The following is a 27,031-nucleotide window of genomic DNA, read 5'->3' as shown; positions in this document are numbered from 1 at the left end:
GCTATATATATAGGACAAATACAATGCATATCCAAAAATTGAGGTCAATTTATTTACATTTCGAACAGCGCCCTCGCGAAAATGAAATTTATTGCAAATTCAACATTTTCAGGGGCCCAAAGTCGATAATGGTCAACCTTCAAAATTTATAAAACATCACTTTTATATGACTACTAGTCTTCAATTACAACTTTGCTGAATCCCAGTAATTTTATAGGTTGACTTCATATAAAACGACAAGCCCAAAGTTGACCATTTTCTTATCATTGCATGTACTCCAAATGTGCCGAATTCGGAAGGCTTAGAAGTCAAAATGGCCACAATATTGAAAATAAATGACTAGATGCGTAGTTATTGGCCCTATTTTACTTTTATTTCCATTTTATTTTCAATATTGGGGCCAATTTGACTTTTAAGCCTTCCGAATTCGGCACATTTGCAGTACATGCAATCATAAGAAAATGGTCAAATTTGGGCTTGTCGTTTTATATGAAGTCAACCTAGACAATTACTGGGACTTAACAAAGTTGTAATTTAAGACTAGTAGTCATATAAAAGTGATGTTTTATAAATTTTGAAGGTGGACCACATCGACTTCTGGGCCCCTGAAAATGTTGAATTTGCAATAAATTTCATCTTCGTGAGGGCGCTGTTCGAAATGTAAATGAAATGTGAGGTCAATTTTTGGATATGCATTGTATTTAACCTATTTATAGCATCAGTGACAACAAAAAATAATTAATCTGACAAAAAATGTCAATTTAGGGGGTCTAAACTTGCCAGTTTACAAAACATTACATTTTTTCTTGCATATTAAATGACCCCGTGACACAACGCGCAATTACAGAAATTCGTGTGAATTTGGGCAAGAGATGATTTTGGCCTTGAGTCAGTACGGCTCGTATCTGACATAGGCTCCTCTTCCGTAAAAACTGACTCAAACTGTTTGTTTAAAATCTCTGCCTTCCTTGTACTCTCGGAGTAAAGCTGTCCTGAATCCTTGAGGCTTTGAATACCTGTTGTGTCCTACTTGAGTCACTTAACGAAGCCCCAGAAGACTCAATGCATGTGTTGCGGACATAACTCCAGTAGGACTTCTTTGTTTCTTTCTGTACTTCCTTCCTTATTTCCCTGAACTTCTCCCAGTCGGAATCCTTCTGAGTCTTCCTAGCATGGTTGTAAGCACGCTGTTTCCTACGTAGTCCACTGCGCACTTTACCAGATATCCATGGAGTTTGTTGTCTCTTGGAAATGACGCGCGTTGGTATATGGTCATCCATTACTTTTGTAACTCCACCCTTAAACTCTTGCCAGAGGTCATCGAGTGAGAGAGGTGTGTTGTCTCTGTTGACCATGGTGTCACTTAAGCACTTCAGGTCTCTCTTGACGTTATCATTGTTAGCCTTATTGAATTGGTAAATCTTCCGTGGTTTGGGTTTGTTGAGTTTGGGTTTTGTAGTCATGTCGATCACCGGAATCCCGTCGTGATCGCTTATTCCAGGGATCAGCATGCAGTTTTCAACCAGTGAAGGGTTACTTGTTAAAAACAAGTCTAGAATGTTCTTGTGTCTGGTTGGTTCTCTCACTAATTGTTCAAGGGAGAATTATTTGACTATTTCCAGTAATTTGTGGCAAACTCTAGGATTTTTACCATTCGGCTTAACAGTGAGTGTTTCCCAGCAAATGTCCGGGCAATTAAAATCGCCAGCTAGGCAGATGACTGTACCCTGGTCAACTTTCATGCGGCTAAATGATAATCTCAATTGTTCCAAGTAGTTTGGATCTCGCTCATCTGGTGTTTGGTAGAAGGCTCCAATGATGATGTTCTTACAACTAGTTAATTGGAGGCTGACCCAAACAACTTCACACTCGGTATCAAGTTCTATTTGGTGTGTACCGATCAAGTCGTTTCTCAGCGCCACGAATACACCACCTTTACGTCCTGTTTCCCGATCTTTACGGAAAGCCGTGAAGTCAGGATGGAAGACTTCATTACTGGATATGTGACTCTTGAGCCACGATTCCGTCCCAATGATGATATGCGGTTTGTGGTTTTCAACGCTGGTAGCCAGTGCTTCTTTTTTAGCACATATGCTCTCGCAGTTGACCACCATAGTTCTAAGGGAAGGGAAACGTTTCTTGTTAACTTTAGATGTTTGTTTCTTTTGAATGGGAGATGAAGCATATGTTGGTAGAAACTCACCTGAACCCAAAGTCTCTAAGCTGCTGAAGCTATTTGCCAAATCAAAACGCCGAATAATTTGGGACTCCGCACGTGTGGCAGATCCACACAACACTGGAGTGATCAACTTCCTGGTAGGTAACAGTGCCCATATCCATACAGTCGGCATGATACCAACCCATGCAGTTGTCACAGCGAGCTCCTCTTTGGCCCCATTTACAGGCCAGTTGGCAAAGTTGACAGGGAAATTTAGGCACGTAAGGACCAGGGTTAATTTCCGTGTCATGGGAGTTCACAATAAGCAAGATACATAAATAGGTTAAGATGAGTTTCTTGTTATCGTTGTGCATGTCTTGAGTGTTTACTTTATAGAGACCAGTGTTTACAATGCCTCTACCAGTCAGGCAACTCTGTTTCACAAGGATAATGGACGTGATACCTTCACGGTACGAAACCGAGTTCCAGGATTGGTAGTTGGCATATTGATTATAGTGATCAATGTAAGTACCTATTTCAGTGTTAAATACAGTTAGCAGCCTGCACAACCGATTCTTTTGTTTGGCAAGGCTCACTCAGTCATTTAATGAGGCAATACAAACGATCGAATTTGGTGTTGAAATGAGCTAAATTTTTAGTTACACCTTTTCGATGTAAAATTAATTTTCTCGGCCAAATGAAAAGCAATCATTTTCATTTTTTTCAGTAAATGTCAGGAAAAATTGTTGTGCTTGATACTGTATTTTTTTTCCAAATTCTAGTGTTAAACTTAGGCGTGAAATTTAGTCATTTAGTGTAAGATTTTCGATTTTGATAGGCTTAAACTCTGTCCGCGAGCCTTTTTTTTGGATCAACCTTTTAGCTTTTCAAAGTAAGATAGTTCGCTAATGAAGGATTTTTCCCAACTTTCTAACGCACATCACCGTGAGCGATATATCATAGTTTTGTCAGAATTTGCGTTTTCATTTCACTATTTTAACTGCCGGCTGACCATTTTTCAAAATCAACGAGTGAAATCTATAGGCTAATACTAGCATTGTGGATCGATATCCCTGGGTTTAATAGGAATACCGGCATGGCTACAGTGTTGCTAGAACTTCAATATAGCAAAGAAATTCCCAGGCCTATAGCGCTCCTACTGATCATGTTTAACCAGAACACTCAATTGGGGATTTGGGCTAACAAATCGCTGGTCGGGCAATTTGCTTTCAATGGAAAATTGACCTGGATAAACAACAAAGGAAATATCGACTATTTCTGTTGGTTGCTCTCGAGATAAAAGTACTGAGTTAGACATTTTCGGAGTAGGAAGGGAAAAAGGGTAAAATAAAAACGGAAATTCTAACAAAACTATAATATATAGACCCACCCGATGTGCTTTACAGAGGTGGGAAATATCTTTCTTTAGCAAACTATATTAGTTTGAGACGCTAAAAAATGAATTCCGTAAAAAGCTCGCGTGCGAACTGAAGGCCTATAAAAATCAAAAATATCACACTAAAAGACACAATTTGATGCTTAATTTTAACACCAGGATTTGTAAAAAAATGTATATCCAAGCACCAAGTTTTTAACTGACATTACTGAAGAAAAAAATATTGCTTTATATTTGACCGAGAAAATTAATTTCATAGCAAAAAGGTGTATCTCTGAATTGTGCTGATTTTAACATGTATCGATCGACTTTCAGCGCGACTAAGCATTTCTAAAGAATCGGTTGTGCAGGCTGCTAACTGAATAGTGATATGAAACTTCTATATCAGTTCGGGGGCACTGCTAATTCAAAGACGTCTCTGATATCAAAGACGGGTCAGTGATTTCACAACGGGGGTCTGTGATATCACATACGTCGTGCTTTTTTTACAGTTTGGGGCTAGATGCAGCATATCGGAAAGAAGGTGACTGTATCGGAATATGCTTTCCTATGTTTAGCAAATATCTGCCTGTGCAAACATCATATCTATCTGTGCAAATTCTGACAAATGGTACCAGAAACACTTAGATTGGCAAAATCGAGCCATATCCAACGTTTTGAAGTAACAAAAAAACCCAAGTCATGGGGGGAGTGAATATTTTGGCAAGGCAAAAAAAGGAGGGAACAATGAATGTTTGGCCAGTCAACGAGGGGGGAGGGGAGCGATTTTTGGCACGCATTGTGGCGGCAACTTTTCAAAAATATTTTCAAAAATGACTTGAAAAATGGTAGGCCCCTACGGAAACGTTCAGGCCTAACCTCGTGGCCTGACTCTTGCACACGTGCATGGGATGAATTCGGAGAAATAGGGACACTTGTATTTTATTGATAGGGGTAGGGTTATGTTATGATTAGGTGGCTCAAAATAGATCAACAAATTACGGTAAACCAGGCGCGTGCCCACTGCCCAGGGAGTAGGGCTTTGGGGCCTGCAGCCAAAAAAAAAAAAAAAAAATGAGGGAGACAGAGAGAGAAAGAGAGAATGGAAAGGGAGGGGGGAGGGAGAGGAAGGGGAGTGACAGAGCAGTGGCATAGCCAGGCCCGACAACTGAAAACATATATAAGGGAGTGTTCATTAATACTTTGGTAAGGGGGGCTGGTCTACCTCAAATTTTCGCTCGAAAACTTTTTGACCCCCCCCTCGATGGACCGCTAAACTTTTTTACCCCCTCTTTTGACAGACAAAACTTTTTGACCCCCCCCATTTTCGTATAACAAACATACTTAGGCCTAATTGTTGTCATTGAGGGAGGCAAATGTTTGAAACATTCCTGGTGGAACAATTGCGCATGAAATACAAGCACAAGGAAATTTTCATTTTATACTTAATTTAGATTTGTCCCAAATCAGGGTGTTTATCTGATTTGACAGGGATTTATGAAATACAGGATTTATTTGGAGGTTCATAGGCACATCAGCATTGGATCCGTGGCTATTATGACAGTACAAATGTGCGCGAACCGCGCAAAAAATGTGGCCATATTGAAGCTTGAATGGTCAAAATATTGTTAAAATTTGAACTCATTTATGCAAAAAGCTAAAATGGTCAAATATGAGATTAATTTGATCACGCAAATGTACACAGGTATCAGTTTTGGCCCCCAAAGACCGTGGTACCTGGGCCTGTGCCCACTCTGCCCTATGGCAAATCTACCCATGGGCCTATGTGTACAAAATAATTTTGCAATGAGAAAAAGTAAACTGAAGTGTGCAGTTTACGTGCAAAGAAATCCAATTTATTTGCAATATTTTCTTGATTTAGTTGTATTTTGATCAGATTGGTACATAATCATAATAATTATTTTGTAGCCTACTTTGAAGAGATAAAATTCTCTGATAAAAAGTGCCAGTATTTCTTAGACCAACCCAGATGTTGCATGTTGCTGATCATCTTTAATATTATATTAATGAATAGATATGTGTACCGTGCACTAAGTGTCATCATTTTTTCAAACAAAAGCACTGAAAACCCAAACTTGCTCATGTTAAAAGTGATATAGAGGGTCTCAGTGCGAAAATTTGGGGTTTTGAAGAGGAAAACTTTTTGGCCCCCCTTTCCTACCACCTAAAACTTTTTGGTCCCCCTCTTTTAATGTCCAAAACTTTTTGGCCCCCCCCTCCCTTTTACCAGCCCCCCCACCAAAGTATTTCTGAACACTCCCTAAAATAACTGCCAATAATACCGGAACGAAAATGTTACAAAAATCAGGACAAAATATTAGCAAAACTGGGTTGAAAATTTTGTTTTGCCACAGCCACCCAGGCTCATTTCAATATCCGGGGATTTTTAGGCAAACGAAAGGGGGAAAAGTGGAAAGAAAACAAGGAAGAAAACAAGAAGAAACGAGGAAGAGTAGGCCTACGTTCTGAGTCATTGCGCATCATAATTATGATCATGCTTGAAATTTGTGACGGGAAGTCGCATCCACTGGAAATCCATTCTAAAATACATATTATGCATTATCATGACATGGTTATATGGCCTATAGGCTATATGCTTAATCATGATGGTCGGAAAAATAAGTTAATAATAGGTGCCTAATGCAAAATGATGCACCAATTGGCTTTTAGTTTGAGGATAATATTCCCTCACAAGTCGGGTCCGTTGAAATCTGTTATGCCCAAAATAATACGAATAATAAGTGTAAACTTTTACACCAAATGACTTTATTGTGCCTTTCATAACTTTTTGAAAATAATTCTCCAACTTCTGAGGGAGCACATCCCCCTCAGGCACCCTTCTCCGTCAAAAAAGAAAAGGCTAACTTGCATTTATCCATATAGGCCTAATTGAATGCCTAATGCAGAAGTCAGGTCCGCAGGAAATTTGTTAGGAATTATAGGCCTATCTTTCATAGATATAATGACTATAGGCCTATTATAGCACATCCCCTCAAGCAAAACAGAAAAGCCTAAACTTAGGCTGAATTGAAGGAATTATTGAGCACGAGTGTTAAATATAGGCGGAGACTGGGGTAATTGTGGCCCTGGGGTAATTGTGGCCCCTTTGTCTTTATCAGGGTGTCTTTATACTAAGCATTGGTCTAGGTGACTTAACTTTGTATTGTATGAAAGAGTGGTCTTTATGTTACTGTTTGGTGAAAAAATATTCAAATAGCATTACAATTTTTATGAGGGGGGTCTAATAAGCGGAGCGACATCGCAAATGGCTCTAAAAAGTGGCAAGTCCACTTTTTATTCATAGGGGAGGTACTTATTGGTTGTATCACTGACTATTTTGTATGTGTTTGACATGAAAGGTAATCATAACAGTTCCCATTGATATAACAATTTTATAAAAAAATTGTTTATTTAATGAGCTAAATTTGCATATTATGTAATACCCGGCTTGGGATAAATGTGGCCCCTGTTCATGTCTTAAGCAAATTACTTGCATCTGACCCCCTAAAAAGCTATTTTGGTCATTAATCTGTTATATGTTAATCAAATGAGCCATTTGGGGTCATTTTTGAAACAAAAAAGACATATTTTAGTATGTTTTAAAGTCAAAACAAGGAAGTATAATGAACAGTCAGATCCGGCCGCAGTTTCGGCATGCAAAAATTAGCATAATAACAAGTATTTTACAAAATGCCTTAAAATACCCTTTTCTGGTAAATAAACCAGTCCAAATGGCCTAGAATTATCGCAATGACTGTAAAACATGTTATTAATAGTTATCAGGAAGAACTAGATTCACAATACTCTTTAAATTCTTTATTTTGTTCAGGGGCCACAATTACCCCGCTTGGGGTAATTGTGGCCCCAAAACATGTTAATTATTATGCAAATTGCAATATATTTTCCAATTATATTTATCACATCTTATAGGTAGGCTACCCATTGCCTCTATCCACTCATGCAGAAATTTTACTTCTCCAGTTCATACTTAAAGAATTACATGGTAAAAATGCAAAAGGGGGCCACAATTACCCCAGTTTCCCCTAAGCCTAAAACTAAAATTTGCGGCTCAATTGGAAATCTGTAAAAAAATATATGCTCCGAAAATAACCAATAAACATTTTTGATGTGTCCGGAGAATTGAAAGTCTGCAAAATGTCGTCGAGGGAGCAAAGTTATTCTGCAACATTTAAGCTCAATTATGAAAAAGAGCAACATTTTTTAGCATTCTCCGATTTCTCACGTTCATAGTAGAAAGAGTGTATCCCGAGCCCGCGATTTAATTAATAAATTGGATAGTAAAATTAGCAGGAGCTAGCAGGCACTTGGGCTAGCTACAACCCTGTGATCATGCTGATTTAGGCCTACTCGCAAAATTATTCCCGTTGCGCCAGTTCACGTTCACAATATCGTTTGCGGCTGGGTTTTGAGACTAGGGAGTATGTGATTTATGAGACGTCTTTGAATTATGATACTGTCAGGTGACTCGGCACTGAAGAGTCTTTGATATCAGAGACGTCTTTGAATTAGCAGTGCCCCCGAACTGATATGACCTCAATCTCAAACTAGTAATCACATGATTATCAACATATACACCATCACTAAAACCAATGGATCGCGAGCGGCCACTTTGGTTTTGAAGTGAGCCTGTTGTTGTCCATTGGCAACCAGTTGAACCAGTTCCGAGCAGTAATATTTTACATATTAATTGCAAAGTACATATAGTCAATGATAAATACATGATAAATAAATACAAGTGGTAGACCACGAAGCACTGGTGGAGGCAGTCAGGCAAACCAAACCAGCGCTACTTATTCAATACAAACCGTGACGCTATAGCTAGCACCCCATTGCAGGCACAGCTGACGCCATTTTGAAAAGAAACTCCAACTCAGGTAGAAAACTTTCCACTCTCCAGTCTCTCACAGGAATGAAATATTGTGAGCACAATATTGACACAAAAGTTTGGGAAATATATAATCACAATTCGGTGACCAAAGAGCATAAATGTGCAGATTGAAGGCACAAAACGGGGTTTAATTGGAAGATGTAGGCCTATCCCCGATGCAAAATACCCGGGGCAAAATAGACGTCTGAAAGCGGTTCTCGAAAGAAATGGCGCAGCGCGAGCCCGGAAAAGTTGAGTGTAACCGTAGTTAGGGTGGTTGACGGATTTTTTTTGCTTATAAACATCCTCGTACGTATCATTCTTCCTTAAATTTTCTTTCCACCAATTGCACAAATAGCGCTTACTGGAAGCAACTCAGATATTGTCCTCATTGCTTTTATAAATTGCAACATGTGGCTATTTCTACAAGTGGTAAAAATTGCTTACGTACATGGCTATTTGTACAAATTGCACACTTTCTTGCAACGGTAGGCAATTTGTGCAATTGACTGACATAAATGGCACAAATTGCAACACCTGTGGCTATTTATGCAATTTGTAAAATTGCTTACATACGGTGTTGTAGGCTATTTGTGCAATTTACTGACATAAATTCCACAAATGGCAACACCTGTCGCTATTTATGCAATTTGCCCGACATAGATTGCAGAAATTGCAACTATCTGTGGCTATTTTATGCAATTTGTGAAAATTGCTTAAGCAACTCATGAACTGGCTATTAGTGCAATTTATACAAATTGCACACTTTCTTGCAATTTAAGGCTATTTGTGCAATGACCAATCCTGCGCCTTTATGCTGGGTAAGAGGTGGGTGAACTACAGACTATATGCAACGCACTGTGTGTAAGGGTAGTTATGAATAGGCCTACATTTAACATGATTTGATATTATTTCAAATATTTTGTAAGAATCTGGTACCAGCTAATTAATAGGCGCCTGATCAAAAAAATATGATGAACACTAGGCCCATGTTTTATTTAAAATCATGCATGATATAAACTAGAGAGCTATAGCTATTTGCTGAATACATCAGTGTCAATGGGATTGATAATATGTCTAAGCGGATATGCGTCACTTTCAATGTGACTTAAAAATAATGAGGTATAAACAAATAAAATACGTCAAGCGACTTAAAATATGACAGTGTCATTATACGAATACGTCAGTGTCAATGCGATAATACCACATAGTGGGCGAATGCGTCAGTGTCAATGCGATAATACCACATAGTGGGCGAATGCGTCAATAGCAATGCAATAATACCACAAAGTGTGCGAATGCGTCAGCGTCAATTGCAATGCGATAATCCACATAGTAGGCGAATGCGTCAGTGTCAATGCGATAATATCACATTGTTGGCGAATACGTCAGTGTCAATGCGATATGCCCACATAGTGGGTGAATGCTTCAGTGACAATGCGATAATATCAAATAGTTTAGGCGAATACGTCAGTGTCAATGCGATAATACCACATAGTAGGCGAATGCGTCAGTGTCATGCGATAATACCATATAGTAGGCGAATACGTCAGTGGCAATAGCATTGATAATATGTCAGTGGTGGAATGCGTCAGAAGGCAAGGTTATAGTTGCACCTTATTCAGCAATTGTACCGAAGCCAATTGCACATCTCAACTAAACAGGAACGGTCCCCGGTTGCAGTAACAACGGTTAATGGAATGTAAAGCTTTATATTAACTGTGGTCCCCCGGTGTGGTCCACATGTACCGACAAACACGTAAATTAAGTACACCCCACCCCCCACCGGGGTGGGCACTCAACTTTGACGGTATGTGCCTATCAATAGGCCCCCTCTTTTGAAGTCGACTATACCCGATGACCCCCTTTTTTAAAAGTCATACCCGATGAACCCCCTTTTTTTAGTTGCGGCTACCCAATGACCCCCTTTTTTTGCTTGCGGCTACCCAATGACCCCCTTTTTTTACAATAGCATCATCAAAATTTCACAAAATAATGCCGAAACTTTCAAATTCTCTTATTTCAACAAATTTGTAGGCCTATTGGAAATTTGGAAAATTTGGAACAAGAAAATAGAATGTTGCTCCATTTTTTCAGAATTTTCTACCGATGACCCCTTATTTGAAATCTTATACTCAATGACCCCCTTTTTCAAAATCTTATACCAAATGCCCCTTTTTCTTTTTTGTTTGTACCCAATGACCCCTTTTTAAAAATAACGTTCTGTACCCGATATGCCCCTAATTCGCGACGCTGGTAGGCACATACCCGTCACTTCTAAAGTTGAGTGTTCCCCCACATACACACACAAATTACTTAAGAATATTAACTCACCTTGAGCTTCAACAAACATAATAAAACAGAAGTAGATCCACAATAAAATACGATTACATGATGGGATAGAACTCATTTTAAATAAAACTTCCTTGGTTCTCTCTGATCTCGAATACTTTTCCACGATTAGGCCTAACAGATTAAAAACCTATGTGTCAACTTCCAGTGCAGTGTTACACCAAAGATATTTGGTTACACACATACATAGTCATGTAAACAGAATTGAATGGTATAGCTAAGACACTATTAATAGTTTTTCGGTGTCAATATTTCGGTGGTATCTGAAGTTGTATAGAACCCATTAATAAGTTTAAGTTTACAATTCATGTTGGGATTCCCAATTCGCATTGTTGTATTAAGGGTATACGATGTATTGTTGGTCGAAGCAGCAAAAAAAAATGTAGTTCACAGCATCTTGCGAATGGTAGTGAGCTTTAGCAAAAATTGCATTGCTCAATTCATAGCGATCATGTAGGAGAATTCAAATATCACAGATATACTTTTGTAGGTCCTGTGGTTCTTGAGTTGTAAACAGGGCTGAAACAACAACACTTTTGTAAAACGTACATAACTCATTAACAACAATAAATCAAGTAAGTTTCCAAAGAATATGATTTGTAGAATAAACTATTGCAAAACACCAAAGTGTAATTTTTCAATAATATATTGGTTCAGATAATTAAAATCGATTTTTTTTGGCTGCTTCGACCAAAAATACCTCGTATACCCTTAATGCATATAACCAAAGATTCACAGCAAATGTCTGGTTCACGAGGGAAATGACACTGGATGAAAGAGTGCGTAATAATGACTTTATTTCTCCATACAAAACGTAACTTTATCAAGCAAAATGGGAACGAAAGTCAATAGATTTAGGCTGCGCGCTTTGTACCAAGAATAGATGACACATACATGTATTTCCAATAATGATTATTGCAATGGCCTACACTAGTGAAACCAAGAGGAAAATACCATCTAGCTAAAAAACGACTCCGGAGTGATGAGTGCTAGAATTATATAAGAAAAACAAATACGATGTATATTATATAACATTATTAAACTTTTTAGTTTCCTACTTTTTATTCATCCCCACCCCCCACCCCACACACCCACCCCCCACACACACCCCTACCCCCAGTGGCGTAGCGTGAGGGGGAGGGCACCGGGCTTTATCGGGGCACAAGCCGTTTTTCGAAACTTATATGGGATTTTCAAATCGATTGGGGTCACGTGCCCATGACGCTATGCCCTCTCCCACATCCCCTACACACACAACACCAGCACCACCACCGAAAGAATCTAGTGCGTGTTCATGGCATGAAATCAGGATATTTTGTCATAACAAAAAGAGAGTAATAGGCCTATGTTGATTTTTCATGCGCTGGATTGCTTGGCAAGAAAAATGGCAAAGTTGAATATCTATTCACTGACGTGCTTGGTACAAAGAGGACAAGGTTGATTTTTCTTTTTCTATTAAACATGTTAAAAAATATCGTTCAGACTGCTTTCAAGCGCAATTTTGTTTACGTTATTGCTTATATTGTTTAGAGAATAATAGAATGAATCACCCACTCAACATGTAAAGTATGACTTGTCCTTTTCCTGGTTCGTGTACTTTATCATAAATCGAACTACCATAAATAATGGTAAAGAAATGTTTCTGTCCAAAAATAATTCGGGAAATTTAAGTTAATGGCCACGGCATACTAGTATCATCTATTTCAACGAAAACAGTACGTAATAAATGAAGATTTTCCGGGTATGCAATTCATTGAATTAAATATTGGGTGTCTTTTTTTACCAAAATTGGAAACAAGAAGAAGTTTAAGGTGGTACTACACCCCTTGATAAATTTGTGACTATTTTGCATTTTTCTCAAAAAATAATAACACGCTGCACAGTGTCTTCGACCCTATATCTTCATGGCAGGAATCGCCATGGTAGGTTAAATCCACAGCCACGATTAGCCATTTGGTTCAAACCTTTAAAGCTCTTTTAAACTAATAATTAGTCGAGGGACATAACTAAGGCTACTCACAATAGCCGGGTAATCGATCTTGGTTGTGCGTGATTAAGCTTGTATACCCCATTGAGGTCAATGGTCATCGACTTTTATACTGCCTATACAGTGAGTGCAGCTGTACTACACGCTGCACGCTGTAGTCCATAACAGGACCAACGCAATATAAAATGGTCAAATTTTGAGTTCAAAGCGCACGGCCAATTTTCAAAGCGCATTCTAGCGACTATCATATCTGTTCAACACGTATTTCCAAGTTTATGAGACCAAATCTGGTTTCTTGAGAAAAAAATCATGACGGGAGATATTCATCATTTTCTAACCCGGTATCAGAAGATTTTCGTCTGATATCAAAATCGTGCATAGCAATTCACGTGTATCGATCCCGTGTATTCATTTTAGTGTCCCTTCTGCACCAAATAATTATTAGCCAGGCGGTGTCGGTGTGCGCTGGTAACAAAAGTTATGTATGTTATACGGGCATGCGGCCAAGCATTAACAATGCTCCATGGTCTCTTGAACTTCTGAGTTTGCTCACCACTGCAATTCACAACTTCACGTTATCTCTTCTTCAAGCTATTTCTTCTGAGAACTCTGATCTCAAGATTTGAAGAACCTCAGCCCTCCATTCTTCTAACATATTATAATGTTGACACCTGTCACCATGTTGCACGAGCCTTAATAACATCAAGGCTTGACTACTGTAATGATCTCTTCACTCATATATCTGCCACAGAAGAGCCACCTTTGCTGTCGGTTGGAGAGTTGACGCTGTCCCCATCTCCAACCGCATTACTTTCAAGCTTCTGCATAATCTCGCTCCAATATACTTCTCTGATTGTTTCACTCAATATGTTCCTGGTCGACCTCTCCTATCATCGGGTGATACCCACTCGCTTGGCAGTTCCCAAAGCAAGTATCACTGCCTTTGGTGAAAACATCATTTCTGCCCAAGCCTGTAATGAACTCCCCATTGCAATCATATCTACTCCATCTATTGATACTTTCAACTGTTGAAATCATATTTATTCTGATGTATTTAGTATTATGTTTGTTTTATGATATTTGTACACGCTATGGTACTTTTGTGTATAGCATTGTAAATGTAGTGTATTATTATGTATCTTACTATAATAGGGAAATGTTGTATGTATCTATCTATCTATGTATCTATCTATCTATCTATCTATCTATGTATCATTCAAATTCAAGGTGATGAGATACCAAAACTAGGCAAATCTGGTAAATATCAATATTTGGGGCATGACATCAGTTTGGATGGTAAATCCAATCAGTCTCAAGTTACTGAAATATTTACATCTCTTTCTCAAATTTTGGTCAAAATTGATTCGTCTTTACTTCCTATTGTGGCCAAATTGGAGGCAATCAATATCATGGTTATGTCTAAATTGAACTTTTACCTCAGCAATGTAACCATGTCACTTTCTCAGCTCACTATTTTGGAAGATGAAATTGTTAAGTTTATTAGATCTTGGCTTGGTATAAATAACTCCAGTAATAGGGACATCATGTTTATCCCTAGAAAGTTTGTGGGATTAGGTATTATCAATCCCACTACCACGTACATTGCTAAAAAGATTTCGTTCCTGTTATCGACTTTGAACTCTGATGATCCTCAAACAAGACATAGTGCACGCTCATCACTTGAGCTACATATGAAAAAGCGTAAAGTGGACATTAACAATATTGAATCTTCATTTGCTGGCTATTGTACTGATGAACACGGTAGATTGGTTAAGAAATGTGCGGTTAACTGGCCTAAATCGGTTTGGATCGAGCTCAATGAATTGTGCATGCGTGAAGGCCTGAGGTTGGAGATGTCTGGTGACGAGTACGTATATATCTCCTCCCTTGATAATGAAGTGGCTATTGTTTTGCGCAATCAATCTACCACATTCAATCATATCAAAAACCAGCATTTGAATAACCGTATCACTAGGTTTAAGACTAAGATATCTCAAGGCAGAATTCTAAACACGCCTTGTATCAATTTGCAAATCTCGAACAATTATCTCACCAATACTGCTATCGCTGATAATCTAGTTCAAGTTCATCTTTAAGACTCGTCTGCAACTTCTTGAATGTAATTCTCTGTTGCACTGTTATTATCCTCGTGTTTATCCCAAGTCATGCTTACTTTGTAACAACCCATTTGACACTGCTTCTCATGTTCTTAATGGTTGCATGATTTTCAATAACATGTACACCAAGCGTCACGACAGGATCGTTAACCACATTCATTCTGAACTCACTAATACCCGTCCTCAGCTCATTGTGTATGTAAACAAGATAATTACAGGTAACATGCTGAATTCCAACTCAACACAGCTTTATGCTAATGTTATTCACAGAAAACCGGACTTACTCATCCTTGATGAACAGTTGAAAAGGGCATATATTGTTGAAGTCTCATCTCCGTACGACGCTTTTATTGATCAATGCTATAATACCAAATTTACGTACTACAGTCCTTTGTGTGAACTGATCACTCTCGACACGAATTACTCATGCAAAATCGTCGTCATCATCATTGGCTCTACAGGGTGTGTCCACAAAACGTGGTGCCTGGGTTAAAAATACTCGGGTTTGACACCCGGAGGAGCAAAGCCATTGCTAAGTATTTGAGCATCAGCGCTGCCATTGGCTCAAAAATTGTGTGGCAAATGCGTGTTGGGGCGGTCAATGCACAGCGCTAGTTTGTTTTCGCCCTTCTGGTTGTCAATTCAGTATCGAAGTTACGTAATGTTACTATGTCAACGGGATCACGCGCTAGAGTAATGAACCACGATCGAAATGATCACCACATAAAGTATATGGCACTCGAAGGCATACCAAAGTAGCGTGATCCGGTAACCAAGAGAATTACGTAACCACTTCGATGCTGATTTGCTTGGCTATGGGTTTGCTCTTCGCCATGGTTTAAAGTTTTTGCTTTTCATGTGTTTTCCATGGTTTCTCACTTTTTGCTTATAATTAGATTTTGAATTTGCCGCCTGCTCTGCGAGCTTCATGTGGCGTTCTCTGTATTTTGTATATAATTGCAGTTATCTAATAAAATATTTGATATCTATCTATCTATCTATCTATCTATGTATCATGGAAAGGCTCCGTCAGTTTCGATCCAAATGTCGCCAAATTCATACGTTTTCTTTTTAATTACAGTAGGCCTACCTCTTCATGTTGTTTGTACTTTTTAACACACATCTTTTCCCCGTATTTATTACGCCTACGGTCGGTCGTTCACCCGTATCATGGTATTATCATTATTTGCGCGACTCTTGACATTTGGATCGAAACTGACGGAGCCTTTATAGTGATACATACATAGATACATAGATACAACATTCCCCTATTTATAGTAAGATGTGGTACGTTGCTATGCTGGGTAAACAAAAAATGGAGTCAGTTGTCAAGCTAGCCCGTGCGCGTCGTACGGGCGTATACACATGTTGAGGGGCCAAGTGGACTTACGGTCTTCTTGCGCTTAGGTCTTCAATTGCAGCCAACGAGCTAATAGTTGAGACTTATCAAATTAAATTGGATTTTCTTACAGAAAACATTCTTAATGGCCCACTGCATTAATTTTATTCATACGTCTCAATGTTTTGAATGTTAAATAAAAGGATGAAAACACCAGATATTTGCACACAATCCCAATGCAAGGTATGGTCAACTGCGCCACATGTGTATAAAAGCCAGACATACATACCAAGGTCAGAAACCCCATTGGGTTAAAATGTCTTTATACATCCTCTGACCCCTATGAAAAACATGACCTTAGTCTTCCACACAGGAGTGGGAATTTCAAATGGGGTTTAATACCGCCAGTGGGTGACTCCATTTGAAATATACACCCCTTGTGTAGGAGATTAAGGTCACGTCTTCCATAGGGGCAGTGTAGGGGTGTATGGATTTTAACTGGAATAGCCAATTAATAGGGTAAGTTTATAATTCAACTTGGAATTCCCGATTCGCATTGATTACGCCATTAGAGCAACCAGGTATGAAATTGATTATACTTGATTATACATATACTGTACCATTTCCCGGTTCACCACTCAAATGAAGGAATAACACATATTATACACATTCAGTCAAAATTACCTGGATTTTGCATATAACCAGGGACCTGGTAGGGCCTAAAAAATGTCGGGTTCAATCATGGAAAATCGCACTGGATCAAAGAATGCGCAATAATGAGTTTATTAACCCATACAATATATGTGACCTCATCAAGCTAAATTAGGACGAGAACGTCTATTGATAGATTTGAAGCGCGTTTTGTTACCAGAAAATACAACAGAACTGATGGCTATATCTGTTCGGGGGCACTCGTAATTCACGGACGTCTCTGATTTCAAAGACGGGTCAATGATTTCACATACGGGGGTCTGTAAGGCCCCATATCCATAGGCTGTTCCCTTGTGGCGTGTGCCCTTGTTCCGTGTTCACTTGTTCCCATGTGACCTGCCACACAGACAGCGAACCTTTGTTTTGCTTAGTGGCCGTAGAGGTTCGTTGTCTGTGTGGCAGGTCACATGGGAACAAGTGAACACGGAACAAGGGCACACGCCACAAGGGAACAGCCTATGGATACGAGGCCTAATATCACATTCGTCGAGCTTTGACAGCTGGGCACTCGATGCAGCACATCGGAACGAAGCTGAGTGTATATAGCTTTCCTATATTTAGCAAATATAAACCTGTGCAAAAATTATATCTAATAATAATAACAGCACTTAATATAGCGCTTTTCCAACCTGATCAAAGCACTTTACAAAGATACAAAAAATATACAAAAACATACAATACCTGAAAAAAGGCTTAAAAACAGCAACAATCAGAACAAGTGAGTTTTAAGGTTACTCTTGAAACTATCTACGGTGGGGGAAACTCTGATGTTTAAAGGGATATTGTTCCACAGTTTGGGTCCCTGTACACTGAAAGACCTATCACCAATTAATCTGTTGCTCCTGGGGACAACTAGACGAGTTGCGTCTAACGCCGAGCGTAAACCCGCTCTGGTTGGGATATAGATCGTCAAACAATCAGACAGGTATATTGGTGACAGATTATTCAGTGACTTGTAGATGTATAAGAGGATTTTGAACTTGATGCGTTTTTCGATGGGTAGCCAGTGGAGGGAGTCAAGAAGCTCGGATGACGAGTATAAGCGGCGAGGGACTTGGAATACAATGCGAGCAGCTCTGTTCTGTAAGCGCTGGAGACGAGCAATATCGGTAGACCTGCAACCAGATAGAAGCGCATTAGCGTAGTCTAATTTGGAGAGAACAAGTGCTCGCATTGCATTGCTACAAGTATCTTGATCGATATAACGACGAATTCTGGATATATTCCAGAGGAAGAAATTCAAAGATTTACACAAGGAGGTTATGTGAGATGACATATGTTCATTGCTGTATCAAATGTTACACCCAGGTTTTTGATTGTAGCTGAAGGTGTTATTACAGTACTACCAATGCAAATTGTAGTGTTGAGAAGGCGATGCATGTTATTTGGGGATGCAGCTATGAAAACAGCAGTTTGGGAATCATTGAGTTTGAGTTTGTTTTGTGTCATCCAGCAACGTATTTCTTCCACACAGGATGACAGCTTGAACAGAGCACTAGCTGCTTCACCTGGAATACTGGGATTGAATATGAAATACAATTGAATATCATCTGCGTAGAGATGATATCTAATACCATGATTTCGGATTATTGAGGAGACAGGTTGAGCATACATAGTAAATGCTTTTGGACCAATGACCGATCCTTGAGGAACGCCATAATTCAGAACATAAACATCAGATATTGAACCATGTATACTGACATGAAATCCCAATCCCAAGAGTACCCGAGCCAGCACTCTAATTTATGAATTGGATAGTAAAATTAGCAGGCACTCACAACCCTGATAAGGCCTACTCACAAAATTATTCCCACTGCCCTGGCACGTTCACCAAAATTACTAATATCGTTTGCGACTGGGTTTTGAAACTAGGGAGTATATGATTTATGTGACGTCTTTGAAATATGATACTGTTATGTGACATGACGCTTCAAGAGTATTTGATATCAGAGACGTCCGTGAATTATGAGTGCCCCAGAACTTATACGACACATACTATATTTCCCAATTGCAATGCTATTCGAACAAAGAGGAAAAGACCCATCTAGCCAGGGGCGAGTCGCTAGACCAATCCAATTGAGCCAGGACGGCAGTCAAGAATCTAAAAAGGGTATAGTGTGGGGGTGCGTGTGTGGGGATGATCATATTTTTCGCTCATTTTTTTTTCAATAGTAGCTACTATTAGTATTACATTATCAATAGCACTATTGCAATTGTTTTCTATAACAAAAACAACACAAGTTGGTAACAGGGTTTACTTTAACGCACAAAACACGCGTATTTACGCGTTCATGCACTTTTCTGACTCAATCCATAGTCCCAAAGTCCAATGCGTACAAAATCTTGAAAACGTACGTGTTCAGATATTGCAAGATTTGAATAGAGAAACACCCGATATGTAGGGCCCATCACATTTTGTCAGCATCGATCCATGTATATTTTAGTGATTGCGAGTCTCTAAAATTGTATAGTGTCAGTTTGAAATCTTGCAAATTGGTTCGGGTCCTTTTTTCTGTTTAAATGACGCACCAAATATGTCTTCAATTGGACTTTAATTTTGAAAAATTTAACACATTTATTTATAGGTCTAATGGGGAAAACGTGACAACGAAAGGCTTTATGGACCGTCATTTAACAATTTTCGTCATTTAACAACTGTTCAAACTTAAATTCTACACAGTAATAGTGCCAAAATGGTCCACCAAATCGCTTCAATTAGGTCTTCATTTTGCAAATTTTTCCAAGTTCTAAGGGGCGAACATCACCCTGCGTAGTTGATAAACAAATGGCCACTTTCACTTCTGCTTTCGACATTTGCCAATTTATGTTTAACACAATTTATAAGCCTACCAATAGGGAAAACTTGCGTCCACGAAAGACTCCATGGACTGCTCATTTCACAAACGTTCGGCATTTTTAAACTAAACATTTTACACATTAATATTGCCAAAATGATCCACCAAATTGCTTCAATTAGGGCTTCATTTTCCAAAAGTTTCTTACTTCTCAGGGGGGCATTTTTAAATATTATTATTTTCTTCTAAAATTGCCCCAACCCCTTCTGACTGCTCTAGATCTGCCACTGCTCCAAACAGTGGCGTAGATTTCTTTTCGACTCGGGGGGAATGTCTTGAAGTATAGTGAATCCAGCACCTTTTGGAGAAAGAATAAGTTTATGGTACAAAAATATTTGCCATTTTGAAGCTAAACTGTTGAAATACGGTGCAAAAGTGGAATAAATTCGTGCAAAGCGCGCAAAAGTTTGCACTTTGGGGGCTAAAATGGCCAAATATGAGGTTAATTTGCTCAGAAACCCACATACAGGCGTCAACATTGGGGATGATTGTATGGACCATCCCCCTGGCAAAATATTGGGGGAGATCCCCCCCACCGGATCTACGCCTATGGCTCCAAAAACACACGTATTGTTAAAAATGTCTTCAAAAATAATATTATAAAAATACCCCTTGGGCAATGTTTTTGACTCCTTCAGATGAAAAATTCACAATTGAAAGGGTCAAAAAAATTTGAAAATACCCCTACAGCAAAATGCTTAAAGAAAACCCTGCCCAGCATGTTTATGTTTTGGGAATTCCCAGAAAGAAAATTTTGTACAATTTTAAAGGAGTATTTCGTGACCCTAGCATCCTCTTTTTATAACATTTTTCAGTAGATATCCACGAAAAAGCTTATTCCCAAAATGTCAGTTGATTCCGATTTTGCGTTTGCGAGTTCGGCATGATTATACGTGTATTACACTGCTCCATAGACAATGCGTTGTAATTTCGTTCTGGTGCACCAGAACGAAATTCAAATTTCACGATATCTTTGCTAAACGAATTAATCTGCAAGAAATATTTTGTACATAAACATTATGTAGCCAGAGGTTTCCAGTGATATAAAAATCTCAACTTTTTTTGTGAATAGTGGGCGATGATGCTGTGGATCACAAATTCCCTTTTAAGATTACCTATTTGATTATTATTTCATTTTTCAACCTTTAATGGAAAGGGTACGCCTAAAGAAGAAAATATTATTTGACATGATATTAATATATTGCATATGAGTGGAAAACTGCTATCAGAGTTGACTATTTAAGTTTGAGAAATACAGCAAAAGTTTTGTGCTGTAATATAATAGCAGATATATGTGCTCTCAAAGTTGAGTATTTGAAACAAGCTTGTGTTGCGTATAACTAAATGTTCTACTCGTGTGATTATTGGATTATACACCGAAAGTGTGCATGAAAGATTTAATTTTTGTTGACTTATAAAAACAGTGTGTTTTGTTATGCATCTTTAAAGGAGTGTTTCGTGATCCTAGCATCCTCTATTTATGACATTTTTCAGTACATATCCACGAAAAAAGCCTATTCCCAAAATTTCAGTTGATTCAGATTTTGCGTTTGCGAGTTATGCATGATTATGTGTATTACACTGCTCCATAGACAATGCGTTGTAATTTCGTTCTGGTGCACCAGAACGAAATTCAAATTTCACGATATCTTTGCAAAACGAATTAATCTGCAAGAAATATTTTGTACATAAACATTATGTAGCCAGAGGTTTCAGTGATATAAAAATCTCAACTTTTTTGAGAAAAGTGGGGGATGAGGCTGTGGATCACGAAATGTCCCTTTAAGTGAACTGAGTAAAATGTGTTTTTGGCCTTTTTCTTTCTAGATCGTAAGACTGTCAGTGATTATTAGTAGTAGTATTACAGTAAGCCAAATAATTAAGGTACCAGTTATGTTCATCCTTGTATATCCTAAACAAAGATGAATATGATAAAATTAAAAGATTTAAGACCCCACTTGTTGAAATTGGTTGAGAACTAAAGAAATGGTGATCTAAAACCCAAGGAATAACCAAATCAAAAGTTGCACTTTCATGTTCTTATAAATAGAAAGCACGTCGCAAGTTTTATGTGCAAATCAATTGAAGAACGGCGCTAGTTTTCTTGTTCGAGAATGCTTTTTATACAATTTCTTGACCAATGTTAACGAATTGGGTCTTAAATCTGAGCTGAAAGATGCAGCTACTGGTTTGGCTTTAATTATGACATGTCCGCCTTTGTTTAGGATATACAGGGAAAGCAATAACTGGTACCGTAATTGTTTTGCAGACTGTAGTTGAGAAGTTTAAGTTACTTAGGAAAATTCTGATGTCCATTAGTTGCTTAAACATCGAACTACCTGTTGATATCAAAGAGGGTGTCCTGTTCTGTAACAAAGTCAACCAATCACAAACGTTCTTCATATGGCGCATGCGTTCTAAACCCGTTGAGAACCAAATGTAATTATTGAATAAATATTTTTGTCACAAGTTGGCGCAATTTCAATTTCAGTTATAGGACGAAATAATTCAAAATGTCAAATATAGAAGGAAACAAAACTACACTTCAGGAACTGTTATTCCATTCATGCATGCATGACGTGTTTTCAATAATACAACAATTAGCAACCAGCGGCATTGTTACCTAAGTCACGGAAAGGTCAGTAAATTTTCCAATCTATTATGAAACTTTTGCCTTTCATATTTTGTTAAATCAAGTAACTAAATAGAAACATGAAACCAAGAATGTCTATTATGAATCTCATACTATGATATATAATAAAATAATGGGATGGGTGACTATTTTTGGTACAATTACCAAACTGGGTATTTTTTTAACCCATTTTGAATTTGCATAATTTGTGACATTACTTTATGTGAGAATAGATCGCTTTCCAGTCTTTCCATTTTAACAAGAATTATTTGGAATGTTTGACATTACTTTATGTGGGAATGGGTCTTTTTTCCAGTCTTTTGAGTGATGCCCAAGTAAATTTGAAAAAGAAGAAGAAGGCAAAAAAAAAAAAAAAAAAAAAAAGGAAAAAAAAGAAACTGGGTCATCTTTTTGCCAAAAATGCTACAGAATAGTAACTTTCTACACATATCGTGATTAGTTGGTTCCTTTGGTGAATTTTATTTCTTGAAAGCTTACAGTCTCATTCTTCCAATCACTCACTTTATTTAATTCTTAACTTTTATTAACAAAATTGCAAAAGATAACAATATATGCCCCACTGGCATGACTGGTTTTGTTTAAATGGTAGTCATCTTAATGGTCTTGTCATAACATGGCATGTTGCCCATGGGGATCGACGCTAAGTCAGGTACCGTGTGAGCAAACTAAAAAATAGCGCAAATAGCGTGAGCGTACACAAAAGAAACTTCGCGCGATGTCGCCAGGTCTGAACGCTGTACCCATAGACATACCACCTAGACCTATGACTCCCCATCCCTTACCACAGCGGGAGGTGAAGCCCCGTATCCAAGGTGATATTGACGGATTTACGGGGTTACTAGGTGCGGAGATATATCGCTTACATTCTGACGCGCTCGTTTGCGTGGTTACTGCGCCGTTATCGCCTGCGTCAAATGCAATATGTTCCGTAGACGCGAAAATATCTGCTTGCTTGCGCCCGGGTATGCGTCCTTGTCAAAGTCGTTGCTAAGCAGTGTCGGCTTCACTACGCGAGTCAAAGTCATTGGTCTAGGTTCTCGTTTGTCTGGGGCTGTACCGGCGTCAGTAGAATTCGAGTACGCTTAGAGGGCACAGATATGGAAAATTCCAATCTGTTTATTTATTAATCTGTGGGTCTTGTCTATTCGACCCTTAGATTATTAATACAAAATTCGACCCCTCATTCGTTGAAGAAGATTGTTGAAATTCATCTTAATTCAACAGTCTTGGCCACTCCAGATCCTAGAGCATTATATTTTCTTCAAACATAAGTGGAAAAGTGTGGGATATTTTGGAAATCAAAACAAAATGACCTGGATAGGGGTCAAAGTGTGTAAAATCAAACTGGATTTTAACATTTTTTAGATTATGGGTTTTTTTTTCCAACTGGATTCTGGCTTAAATATGCCGAGAAATATCACTTGGATTGAGCACATAGTTCATGTGGATTCAATTGTGAAAGCACTAGCAATGACAATTTTAAACAATTTGACATGCTCTGTTTTTTGAACGAGTCACAAATCGTTAGAACACAAGACTATATATAAGTGCATTTTTCATTATTCATTATTACGAAGAATGTCTTTCTGATATCAAATAATTTTCATTTTTGAAATTCACGATATAATACAAATTTTATGACAAATTATTAAAATTTGATATTTTTCACATTTTGATATATAACAGTCCTCGAAGTAAATTTTATAAATCTAATCATATATTCTTAAAGTCTATGTAGCTGAGAGGAAAAGCCGACGATCAATTGACAATTTTGACCTTTCATATTGAAGATAGGGTTTTCCCCAAAAGACCTAATTTTTTTTATGGTGTTTTGGGAAAAAATCCATATCTTCAATACGAAAGGTCAAAATTTTCAATTGATCATCGGCTTTTCATCCCACCTACATACAGTTTAAGTATAAATCATCAGATTTATAAAGTTTACTTCGAGTACTGTTAAATATCAAAAATATCAATTTTTAATCATTTGCCATAAAGTGTGTATTACATTGCGAATTTCAAAAAATCTAAATTATTTGATACCAGAAGGACATTCTTCGTATTTAGAATGCAATTCGATATGTCTGATGTGCTCTAATGTCCCACAATAAATACTGTCCAAACGTTCATACCCCACCCCTTAATACATTAAATTTAAGTGATTATTTTTCCATTTCTCCTCAAAATAAAATAATACATATATTCAGGGTCGGTAGTATATTTAGTATGGTAGGAGTCTTTCTGATTTAGCTAACTTGGTAAGTTGGTAGATTTGATTGAAAATGCTATATCCAAGCACAACAGGTTGCTGTAATCACTATTATTTTAGTAAGTTTAAGCTTACTTATGCAAGAAGCAAGATTAAAATCTTTTGTCAAAATTTTTCAATGTCCAAAATTGGTGTCAAATTACTCCAGGACACGTGATCGATTTAGAAAAAATAATCTTTGGAGCAAAATACGGATGTCCAAAATTTGGATTTATGGGTAAACATTTTCCAATGTCCACAAATGGTGTCAAGTTACTCCAGACCTACAGGTGATCGATGTAGAAAAATGGTTTTTAGAGCAAAAATTTCAACATTTCTCAATAACCGAAAATGGGGTCAAATTACTCCTGGACACGTGATCGGTGCAGAAAAATTGTTTTTACAGCGAAATTTGGTCTAACGAATGTCCAAAAATGTGGATTTTTGGGTCAACATTTTTAAATGTCCAAAAATGGTGTACTCCAAGACACGTGATCGATTTAGAAAATGGATTAGACGTGGTTTGTTTTCGTCACCAGATTTCTTTATTCCTGAGTACGATGATGACGCTCAATCGTGACTTTCATGGCACATTCCTTCTCAATCAGCTCAGAAATGACCATGTAACAGTCTTTGTCCTCTTGCTCTTCAGTTAAGTTTAAAATTACAACATTGCACCTGCGACTTCTAATTTCTAAATCCCAAATCATCAAGTTTTATTTCAGCAAGCTTCAAACGGGAATCCAACGTTTTTGGTTTCTCATTCATCTCATTCAATCGTTGGTCATACTCATTCTTAAAACTTTCAAAAAGTTCCTTGCATTCACTGAAATCGTTGCCAAATCTTTGGTCTTGACGATGTTCAAAGTCCACGAACCACCGTGGTGGGGAGGAGCCACAGTTATTTTCACTCTCTGACATGTCATCCATAGGATTTGCGTAAGCTTCCTAATGCGCCTGTCACACTACACCGAATAGGTCTTCCGTACAAGAAACGGATGGTATTTTAGTAAACCGTTGTTGTTCGTCTGTGATCGTTTTATGTTATTTTTATGTCCTGCTATCATCCGCCAAATGCGTTTCGTGTTAGGTGATGTTCGTTAAGTCCGTCGGCAAGTTTTGTGCATGCACAAAACTTGAAACGGAGTGTACCGAATACAATGTTCGGTATTTATCCGATGTGTGTTCGTATGGTGCTGCATATTGCCGGAGTTTGTTCGCTCTCCTTTCGTTCATGTTCGTTCTTTGTTCGTTGCACTCGGCCCGTGTTCGTTGCAAATACGTTCATGTGAGGCCTTCACCACCGGATAGCACATTTTTGCATTCGGTGATGTACATTGGCCCAGACCGGGTTAGTGTCACACTACACCGGATCGGTCTACCGTATAAGAAACGGATGGTATTTTAGCAAATCCGTTAGTGTTCGTCAATGTTCGTTTTATGTTCTTCATATGTCCTGCTATTATCCGCCAAATGCGTTTCGTGTTAGGTGATGTTTGTTTAGTCCGTCGACAATACGTTTCAAGTTGTGTGCATGCACAAAACTTGAAACGGAGTGTGCCGAATACACATGTTCGGAAGTTGTCCGATGTGTGTTCGTACTGTTCTGTATATACCCTGGGTTTGTTCGTTATTCTTTCGTTTATATACCGCAGGTGTTTGCAAGGTTTCGCAGGCGCTTGTGCCGGATGTAGGCCTATGGCGAACATGTGCATCGATCAGGGGGGGGGGCTTTCTGAAGGGTGTGTGACGCAATATCATATTTCCCCAGTACTTTAGTGACTGACAAGTAGAAAAAGGGGAAAGGAGAGAAAAAGAAAAGAAAGTGAGAAAAATTGAAGACAGAAGAGAAGAGAAAAAGTTAAATTGCACGTAATTTAGTAGGCATATGCATGTAAGTAGTATTGAGGGAGGGGCACTTTCTGAAGGGTAGAGGACGCAATATCAAATTCCTACCAGTTTTAGTGATTGACAAGAAAGAAAAAAGAAGAGAAAACATGGAAAAGGTTAAATTGTACGTTATTGAGTAGGCCCAGGATAGTATATAGGAAGCCTAAGTATAGGCCTGTGATTATTATAGGCAGTGCTTAAATGTGGTTCCTTGGCCCAAAAGCCTGTGAAAATTACTGCCGGCCCGTCGATATGTAGGGCCCGTGACATTTGTCACCAAAGTCAGTATTTAAGACGGACTTAGGTCTAATACCGACTTTAACATATCAATCCATGCATGCTTTACCTGAAATTACGAGTCTGAAGTCTTATATCTAAGTGTCAGTGGATCAGTTTAACATTTTAAATTTTGCAAATTCAGTTCGGGCCTTCTTTGT

The 27,031-nt window shown here is 38.3% G+C and overlaps 1 protein-coding gene and 1 long non-coding RNA gene across 4 annotated transcripts in view; one reads left to right on the top strand and one right to left on the bottom strand.

Annotated features, from left to right (window-relative positions):
- LOC140164617 (uncharacterized) overlaps positions 1–10,983 on the bottom strand; it is a 41,677-nt gene extending 30,694 nt beyond the window's left edge. For all 3 annotated transcript variants that reach the window (XM_072187946.1, XM_072187947.1, XM_072187948.1), the window contains exon 1: positions 10,777–10,983. In XM_072187946.1, the coding sequence (XP_072044047.1) occupies positions 10,777–10,852 (76 nt within the window). In that variant the 5' untranslated portion in view covers positions 10,853–10,983. The remainder of the gene's footprint in view (positions 1–10,776) is intronic.
- LOC140164625 (uncharacterized) overlaps positions 1–27,031 on the top strand; it is a 288,651-nt gene that overhangs the window by 114,892 nt on the left and 146,728 nt on the right. The window lies entirely within an intron of this gene.

Source organism: Amphiura filiformis, chromosome 11 (assembly GCF_039555335.1).
Source record: "Amphiura filiformis chromosome 11, Afil_fr2py, whole genome shotgun sequence".
Classification (NCBI taxonomy): domain Eukaryota; kingdom Metazoa; phylum Echinodermata; class Ophiuroidea; order Amphilepidida; family Amphiuridae; genus Amphiura; species Amphiura filiformis.
Note: the sequence above shows the minus strand (reverse complement) of the source record. Positions and strands in the feature narration are given on the sequence as shown.